This window comes from Urtica dioica, chromosome 2 (assembly GCF_054948205.1).
Source record: "Urtica dioica subsp. dioica isolate 48M chromosome 2, U.dioica_male_clone48M_v1_H2, whole genome shotgun sequence".
NCBI lineage: Eukaryota > Viridiplantae > Streptophyta > Magnoliopsida > Rosales > Urticaceae > Urtica > Urtica dioica.
The window spans coordinates 31,219,329-31,229,111 of record NC_142757.1 but is presented as its reverse complement, the minus strand read 5'-3'; the positions used below and the strand labels follow the sequence as shown (position 1 = coordinate 31,229,111).

Here is a 9,783-nt window from a genome sequence, read left to right as displayed (position 1 = left end):
TTGTTAATAAATAAGGGTAAATCAGACTTTAATTATTGCCACATAAGTCTGTTGGCTATTTCCCTAAAAGTTGTGAAACATAGGCTAAAAACAAATTTCATAATTTCATTTTGGCTATTTCGCTACGGTGCCCTTTTAATTAAGAAGTAGTAACGGTAATATATTGTAACATTAAATATTTTTTTCGTAATTTAAATGAGTTTTAAATTAAGATAAATAGAAAATATTCAGTATTTTTGCTGCTAATATCTTTAGGGGAAATGGTGGTAATAATACTCAATGTTTGGTCAAAATACTACATATATACTCAAAGTTTTTTTTCTTTGGCAAAAATACCATATGTTACTTTATGGTGGGTCCGTTACTACTTTGACCGTTAAGTTCAAACAGAAATTTTAACGGCAAAGTATTTACATAGACTCAAAAGTTATGAAAAATGGTTATACTACCTTGAAATGGTATTTTTGTCCGAAATTGGTACAAAAGTCTAATTTTAGATATTTTTGAACTAATGAGTTTAATTGAGATATTTTCATAACTTTTGAGTCTACGAAATGAAATTTCACTAATAATACTTGTTACACGTTCCGTAAGGGAAACTTGATAAAGCAAGCTTGATAAAGCATGAGATTTGAAAACCAAACCATGTTTTGGTTCCCTTAGAAAAACCAAGCATTTCACCATGTAAAAAGTCCAAATTACCCTTAAATGAATTTTTTTTTCAAAATCAATCCTTCACTCACTCACTCCCCTTCCCTTCTCTTCCCTCACGTGTGGTTTTTCAATTCTGAAACAAAAATAAACGCACAGCCCTCCCTCCCATACCTTCCCAAATCAATTCAAAACCCAAAAAAAAAAAAAAAACCGAGCCCTCTTCTCTCAGTTCCCTTCCTCGTCAGTTCTCCCCGTCGTCGCCACTCGTCATTTCGGTCCTTCGTCGCCAGTCCAGCAATCTCGCGAACCAACAGATTCCTCCAGCCGAGTCGCGAACCAACCGAGCCCACAGCCAAGCACGCCCATCGTCTTCATCATCTCCACGCACGCCCATCGTCGCAAACCCCGACGCACGGCAAACCCCGAAGATAAATGGGTAAGTTTCGATCCTAATTCGATGATATTTTGTAAGAGATTTGTTTGATTTCCTGAAAAAAAGAGTTTGAGTTCGTCATGTTGGATCCAGAAAAAAGTTCGAAATTGTTGTCTGTAATTTCGACGTTTTTAGCTGTTATTTCGATTGCATTTCGAAGATTTCGATTCCCACGCCCTAATTCGTTTAAACTCAAATTTTTGGGCCTTCTATGTAGTTAAACAGTTGAGAGAAGATAAATGGGTAAGTTTCGATCCCTAATTCGATGATATTTTGTAAGAGAGATGTTTGATTTACTGAGAAAAAGAGTTTGAGTTCGTCATGTTGGATCCAGAAAAAAGTTCGAAATGGTTGTCTGTAATTTTGAAGTTTATAGCTGTTATTTCGATTTCATTTCGAACTTTTTAACCTGTACACATTTGACTTCTAATGTCTACTTTTTAACTTCTTAACAGGTTCAAACGTTAATATATGTTGTTTATTTAATGGTACTTGGGTGAACAAAGGTACAAAATGGGAATATACTAATGAATCGCGATTCGAACTCCGTGCACTCGCGAAAGACATATCTCGGGCGGAGCTATTAATCGCTATGTACGAAGCTTTTTGTGTCGACGAGTCGTTATACGATTTGAAACTTGAAACTGCGTATGTTTGGGCTGGAAGACCAATGCCTCCTCTCATTTTGACATCGGACGCTAGTGTGACGGCATTTCAGTTATTTTATGTGTTTGATTTCAGAGTTTTCAGCTAATTTTTGTAATGGATTTCAGACATTTCAGTTATTTTATCTGTTTGATTTAAGAGTTTTCAGTTAGTTTATGTGCTTGATTTCAGACATTTCAGTTATTTTATGTGTTTGACTTCAGAGTTTTCAGTTAGTTTATGTGCTTGATTTCAGACATTTCAGTTATTTTATGTGTTTGATTTCAGAGTTTTCAGTTAGTTTATGTGCTTGATTTCAGACATTTCAGTTATTTTATGTGTTTGATTTCAGAGTTTTCAGCTAATTTTTGTAATGGATTTCAGTGATTTCAGTTATTTTATGTGTTTGATTTCAGAGTTTTCAGCTAATTTTTGTAATGGATTTAAGAGATTTCAGTTATTTTATGTGTTTGATTTCAGAGTTTTCAGCTAATTTTTGTAATGGATTTCCGAAGAAGGGCGCGGCGCGCGATCTAGGGGGCGCGGCGCGCGCTCAGAAAATCAGCTTATGCGCGGAGCGCGCGTAAGACTCTGTGATTTTCGAGTTTGCGATTCCCGGTATGCGCGGCGCGCTACTGCTGAGGCGCGGCGCGTCATCTTGAAAGACATTTCAGCTAATTTATGAAATTGATTTCAGAATTTTCAGTTAGTTTATGTGCTTGATTTCAGACATTTCAGTTATTTTATGTGTTTGATTTCAGAGTTTTCAGTTAGCTTGCTTGATTTCAGACATTTAAGTTAATTTTTGTAATGGATTTCAGACATTTCAGTTATTTTTTGTCAAGGATTTCAGACATTTCAGGTTATTCATGTATACATTACAAACCAAAATATCATCCAAAAAACTAGTCTCCAAAACAACCAAAGTAATTATCAAGAAACATTACAAACCCAATTTTCATCCAAAAAACTAGTCTCCAACAGTATCAAAGTAATTTTCATCACCCCCTTTTCAAGCTTTTCAGTTTGGCTGTGTTCAACGGAGTGTAATCATCATGCTTTATGGGCCGCTTGCTCTTTCTCTTCGAAACTACACAATCCAACATAAAATAATTAAAAAGCACATAAACCATGAAATATAGGCAAAACAGTTTGAAAACTCTGAAATCCATTCCATAAACTAACAGAAAACTCTGAAATCATTTACAAAAAATACCTGAAAACTCTGAAATCTTTACATAACCTAACTGAAAACTCTGAAATCCATTCCATAAAATAACTGAAAACTCTGAAATCATTTACAAAAACTAACTATAAACTATGAAATCCTTCACATAACCTAACTGAAAACTCTGAAAAAAAATTTCAAAAATAAATCCATAGCCAAAAATCCAACGCAAACTTAAATCTTCATAAATCCCTTGAAACCGCTATGAACTTCACAGCCAAAAAATCCGAAATGTCTAAAAAAAACTACATCCCAAACTTTCACACCGATAATACCCAATATTTCATATCAAAACAATTAAGATCACCAAAAATTCATCAAAACTTCAAACCATCAAACCCAAAATCTCCGAAACATATTCTAAACAACCCTAAAAAGTCATAACCGAAGAAACCTCTAAATAATTATGAAACCATTAACAAACCCTAAAACAATGGGACTCAAAACAAACTCACCATTTTCGTCTGGTTCGCGACTCGGCTGGACTGGCGACGAGGGCTCGGTTGGTTCGCGAGAGAGGGCTCGGTTGGTTCACGAGAGAGAGCTCGGTTGTACCTTTGTTCACCCAAGTACCATCAAATAAACAACACATATTAACGTTTGAACCTGTTAAGAAGTTAAAAAGTATACATTAGAAGTCAAATGTGTACAGGTTAAAAAGTTCGAAATGAAATCGAAATAACAGCTATAAACTTCAAAATTACAGACAACCATTTCGAACTTTTTTCTGGATCCAACATGACGAACTCAAACTCTTTTTCTCAGTAAATCAAACATCTCTCTTACAAAATATCATCGAATTAGGGATCGAAACTTACCCATTTATCTTCTCTCAACTGTTTAACTACATAGAAGGCCCAAAAATTTGAGTTTAAACGAATTAGGGCGTGGGAATCGAAATCTTCGAAATGCAATCGAAATAACAGCTAAAAACGTCGAAATTACAGACAACAATTTCGAACTTTTTTCTGGATCCAACATGACGAACTCAAACTCTTTTTTTTAGGAAATCAAACAAATCTCTTACAAAATATCATCGAATTAGGATCGAAACTTACCCATTTATCTTCGGGGTTTGCCGTGCGTCGGGGTTTGCGACGATGGGCGTGCGTGGAGATGATGAAGACGATGGGCGTGCTTGGCTGTGGGCTCGGTTGGTTCGCGACTCGGCTGGAGGAATCTGTTGGTTCGCGAGATTGCTGGACTGGCGACGAAGGACCGAAATGACGAGTGGCGACGACGGGGAGAACTGACGAGGAAGGGAACTGAGAGAAAGGGCTCGGTTTTTTTTTTTTTTTTTTTGGGTTTTGAATTGATTTGGGAAGGTATGGGAGGGAGGGCTGTGCGTTTATTTTTGTTTCAGAATTGAAAAACCACACGTGAGGGAAGGGAAGGGAAGGGGAGTGAGTAAGTGAAGGATTGATTTTGAAAAAAAAAATTCATTTAAGGGTAATTTGGACTTTTTACATGGTGAAATGCTTGGTTTTTCTAAGGGAACCAAAACATGGTTTGGTTTTCAAATCCCATGCTTTATCAAGCTTGCTTTATCAAGTTTCCCTTCCGTAATAGAAAAAAGAAAAGAAAAATTACAAAATATGCGTCTAGGTTAAGTTTCTATGGTGATGTGTTTTTTATTCTCATTTCAGTAGTTGTTCCGAAGTACTTGCTAGCTATTCATAGCGAGTGCTCGCACTGAAGGACTGCAGAAATTCATATCTTTGCGGGGGATAAATTGCTCCGGTAAAGCATGGAACGATGAGACCCACAAAACATTGTTCCCTCCATGGCCGAGAACCAACTTCTGAAGCGTCTCAAGGCCGAGAAGAACCACAGCAGAGCACTCGCTCTCTTCTACTCGACGACTCGCCGCCGAACAATTCGATCTCTGGCCGTGTTCAAACACGTCCTCTTGCGCCTCAGCGACCCCTCTCTCGTCCGCCACGTGGGTCGAGTCGTCGACGTCATCCGGACCAACAGACAAGTTTGCGGCGAAAACGTGGCTCTGGCCGCCATCAAGGCCTACGCGAAGAACTGCATGCCCGAACAAGCACTGATCTTGTTCCGACGAATGAAGGATTTTTTCGGGTGCGATCCTGAGGTGAGGTCTTACAATTCTCTGCTCAACGCTTTTGCGGAGTCGAACCAGTGGGACAGAGCCGAGAAGTTCTTCGAGTATTTTGGGACAAGAGGGGTTTCCCCGAATTTGGAGACTTACAACATTCTCATCAAAGTTTCATGCAAGAGGAGGAAGCTCGAGGAGGCTACAAGGTTGTTGGAGTGGATGCGGGGCAGTGGATTCAAGCCTGATGTTTTTAGTTACGGGACTTTGATTAACGGCCTCGTGAAGAGCGGGGATATAGCTGGTGCCTTGAAGATGTTCGATGAAATGCGCAACAGAGGTGTGACTCCTGACGTGGCTTGTTATAACGTCCTGATTGATGGGTTTTTGAAGAGAGGGGATTTGGAGAAGGGGAAGGAGGTGTGGGAGAGGCTTGTAAAGGACTCCGAGGTTTATCCCAACGTCATGACTTATAATGTTATGATTTGTGGTCTGTGCAGGTGTGGGATGTTTAATGAGGGTTTTGAGATGTGGAATAGGATGAAGATGAATGAGAGGACGCTTGACTTGTATACGTATAGCTCGTTGATACACGGGCTGTGCAAAGCCAAAGAGTTTGACGGTGCTGAGCGGGTTTATAGAGAGATGGTCGATACTGGTGTTTCCCCCGATATCGTAACTTATAATGCGATGCTCAATGGGTTTTGCCAGGGTGGTAAGATCCAGAAGGGTTTGGAGTTGTGGAAGGTCATGGGAAGGAACAATTGCCGTAGTGTTGCCAGTTATAACATATTCATCAGAGGCTTGTTTGAGAACGGGATGGCAGAGGAAGCGGTTTCTACATGGGAACACTTGATTGACATGAGCCTCATACCTGATTCCACTACTTATGGTGTAATAGTTCACGGGTTATGCAGAATCGGGCATCTAAACAAGGCTATGGCTATATTAGAGTATGCAGAGGAAACACGTGCGGATCTCGATGTGTTTGCTTATTCGTCAATGATTAACGGGCTCAGCAAAGAAGGAAGATTAGACGAGGCGTCGAGAGTCATTGATCGAATCAGTAAGCACGGCTATGAATGGAATGATCACATTCGTAACTCGCTGATCAGTGGATACATCCGGGCATCCAAACTCGGAGCCGCCATTGCCTTCTTTAGAGAAGCCTGCAAAAAGGGTTGGTCTCCGACGATCGTCTCGTACAACACAATCATAAACGGTTTGTGCAAAGTGGAGAGATTCAGCGAAGCATATCTACTTGTGAGGGAAATGCTTGATAAGGATTTGGAACCGGATCTCATCACGTACAGCTTGCTCATACACGGGCTTTGTCAGTGCAAGAAAATCGACATGGCTCTCAACTTGTGGCAGCTAGTTCTTGAGAAGGGCTTGAAGCCTGACACGAGAATGAACAACATTATGATTCATGGGCTTTGCTCTGCGGGAAAAATGGACGGTGCTTTACGCCTCTATTCTCAGATGGGTAACTTATCGAACAGCACTCCGAATGTCGTCACACACAACACCCTCATGGATGGTTTCTTCAAAGCCCGAGACTGTAACAGGGCATTGAACATCTGGGCTCGTGCCGTAAAATATGGGCACCAACCAGATATTATTTCTTATAACATTACACTCAAGGGTCTCTGTTCATGTTATAAGATATCCGAGGCTATGAGGTTTTTGAATGATGCCCTGTATCACGGCATTCTTCCGACTGTTATAACTTGGAATATTGTGGTTAGAGCGGTACTCAACAATGGACCTAAGAGTTGAACATCATTTTGGGTCTCATATGGCATTCTTATTGATACAGTAGCTAATATCAGGGCTTCTAAAGGACAGTGGTACATCCTTTAAGGATCTACTATGAAGCATATTGTTTTTGGGCATTTCAAAGATACCCTTAGTTTAAGCATGGGACTATAGCTATTCTCTTATTATCAACACTGACGTACAGGTACTATTGCATATCATGGAGATCATGTTTCATCGAACTTCCCTATTTTTTAACCTCATTGTATCTTGAATCGGTTCTCTATAGATACTCATATGCATTGTTGTGTGGGTTTTTTTTTTTTTCAGAAACCCTTTATGATCTCGTCTATAAGCTTGATTGTGCACGAAAATATTGGAGGTACAAGTTCCCTTGCTTACATCGCTTTATTCTGCAGTTAAAAAAGTTTTATTTGTATGATGATTTTCTTTAACTTGTCATCATATAGCATGTAGGGAGATTGAACATAAATGTATAAATTCATCGGAATTGACTTCTATGAAGCAGCACATACAAAGCCTATTTCTCTTCAGTGCTTATTAAATCATCCTTTCTTTTGTTTTCAAAAAATACGCAATAGTTTTATATCTGTACCTTAACCATGATAGTGTAAAATAGTTTTAAAAACATCTGATCCGATATGCTAAGCAGGTTCTGGTGCTATAAATACTATCACCATAACACACGATGATGTGAAAGCTATTAGCTTGATGTATCAGGCCAGAGGCTTCAGCTTTTTACTCGGGTCTATGAATCACGCTAGATTTATGTTATATCTGTACATTAACCATGATAGGGTTAAAAAAAAAAGTCTAAAAAGCATCTGATCGGAAATAATACACATAGGTTCTGGTGATTTTAGTAGTATCACCATAACTCACGATGATGCGAAAGCTATTGGCTTGATGTATCAAGCCCGAGGCTTTAGTTTCTGACTCGGGTCTATAAATCATGCTATATTTCTCTAGAACAGATTGAACTTGTCACACTTTTCATGGTATAGTCGAAATTTCACTTCTCGTTTTTCTTAGACTCACCCTTTTTTGTTTGTTTCGCTGATAGACTCAGGGTCTGCTCGTACACGACCTGAGTGATCAAACCCACCAGAATCGCTCCGAGTAATGCGACTTTTCGCCAATCTGCCGATGAAGACAAGAGCGAATCGGCGATCGAGATAACCAACAGTCCAATCAACCCGAGGTAAATATTTCTCCTGATTTTTGATCCCGCACTATCTTTCGTGACCTCTTTGATTATTTCTGTTTCCTCTTTCGCCATGGCTTTGTCTTTGTCTGTCATTGGCGTTTTCGGCCTCAGATTTTGAAAGAACAAGCCTTCGTTGCGGTCTTTAATCATCTGGTCTTCCAGATCGGCCAATTCATTCTCGCTCTCCTCCATCTCTAACCTGTTTTTCTCTTGCCGCTCCTCGAATTCTTGCATTTTTCCCTTTATGCTCTCCATTATCTGCTGAACGACAAAATTATGACAAACAAAAATACTTGTCGGCTTTTACACGAGTAGTTTTGTTTAATGTGTTATAACAGACCCTTTCGCTGGCTTCGTCGAGTTCTTTCATAGCATCTTCTCCGATCTTACCGAACTCAGCATCGGCTTCTTCAGCAAACTGTTCGAGGTACGTGGATTTCTCGTCCAAGAAGTCTGTGAGACGGACTTTCTGAGTTTGAATCTGAACAATCCGGGCGAGGAGTTCTTGCTTCCGGGTGTCTCCATCGGGATTGGAACCACCCTCGGGATTGGAGTTACCACTGGAGTTGCAGAGACATAGGTTTGAGATCTTCTTGTTGGAGAGCCTGGCTTTGTGGTGAAGGATTGTGTTTTTGTGTACAAACGATCCTTGATGAATGGCTTTGAGTCCAATCATTTGTAAATAATATTGATTTGATTATTTTCTCTTGGCGTTTTGAATGGGAATTTCAAAATGTTGGGTGGGGAGGTTAGGGAAGAGAAAGAAATAAATATTGTTATTTTCTCCTGTGAAGTTTAGTTTGAGCCTCTCGTTTATTTCATATTATCCGTTTCTGATATTTAGCTTTTTATTTTCTCTCATCTCCCAGAGTAAAAAACCGAAAGGGATATGTATATGTATATGTATATGTATATGTGTATATAAAGCTTTCCTTCACTTTTTACTATTTAGTTTTTCTCTTCTTTAAAAATAAATTTCTTCGAATTGTAGGTAGAAGGAGAAGGAAAAAGGCATAGGATTATTTTATTTTTATTTATTTATAGAATATGGACGATAAAAAAATCTTTCAATGAAAATATAAAATCTATTGATCAATAGACACTATTACAAATGTTGGATTCTATAACCTATATTCTACAACACTTACTATTGTCGCACGAAAATGAACAACGATTTAAAGCTTCGGGCGGTTCGACTCAAGGCCGGACCAAGTGACCGCACCCGAGTCAAGGGTGTGAACTCGAAAGTCTCGAGTTGAGGTTCCTCCAATCGGAGCATTCCCTGAGGAGAGAAGTGGATGAATGGGGGGTATGACTGTGCTTCTTGTGAGCAGCCTACGTTCTCGCGTTGCGGGTTCAAGTCAGAACGTAGTTCAAGGCGTGTGTATAATACGCTGTGTGAGGCGCAGAGCGTGGAGGGTATGCTTGATAAAGGAGACGGAGCACGGCGATATCTCGGGACTCTAGAATCGAGTGACTCGAGTGAGAATGTGTGTTTTCCCTCTTTGAAGAGATTCTCGGTGGAGAATTCTGGGCGCAGCTTTGTGCGTTGGACACATAGGCGATTTTCAGTAGAAAATCCCGGGCGCAGTTTGTGCGCTAGAAATGTAGGGGATTTTCAGTAGAAAATCCCGGGCGCAGGTTGTGCGCTAGATTAAGTGCTCGATCAGAGGAAATTGTGCTCAGAAAGTTTCTGACAGCGTTTCAGAACTCTAAGAGCGAGTAATCTTGAGGAAGAATGAATGTGTCTCTCTTCCCTACTGAGAGTGGGTATTTAT

The 9,783-nt window shown here is 39.7% G+C and overlaps 2 protein-coding genes across 3 annotated transcripts; one reads left to right on the top strand and one right to left on the bottom strand.

Moving 5' to 3' along the window:
- The first annotated feature begins 4,602 nt into the window (after positions 1 to 4,602).
- On the top strand, positions 4,603 to 7,956 carry LOC149404343 (Pentatricopeptide repeat (PPR) superfamily protein). Its single transcript, XM_089603973.1, has 3 exons — positions 4,603 to 6,982; positions 7,108 to 7,159; positions 7,862 to 7,956. Exon 1 carries the CDS (start codon positions 4,744 to 4,746, stop codon positions 6,796 to 6,798), a length of 2,055 nt encoding a protein of 684 aa, XP_089460099.1. The 5' UTR covers positions 4,603 to 4,743; the 3' UTR covers positions 6,799 to 6,982; positions 7,108 to 7,159; positions 7,862 to 7,956.
- LOC149404342 (8-amino-7-oxononanoate synthase) lies at positions 7,590 to 8,681 on the bottom strand. 2 transcript variants are annotated; one of them, XM_089603980.1, is made up of 2 exons: positions 8,346 to 8,681; positions 7,590 to 8,266 (listed from the first exon to the last, which is right to left on the bottom strand). In XM_089603980.1, the coding sequence occupies exons 1-2, from the start codon at positions 8,679 to 8,681 to the stop codon at positions 7,811 to 7,813; spliced, it is 792 nt and encodes a 263-aa protein (XP_089460106.1). In that variant the 3' UTR covers positions 7,590 to 7,810. The 2 variants fall into 2 exon arrangements, with proteins under 2 accessions (XP_089460106.1, XP_089460108.1); XM_089603982.1 differs by having other exon boundaries at positions 7,590 to 8,263.
- Between the last annotated feature and the right edge of the window lie 1,102 nt (positions 8,682 to 9,783).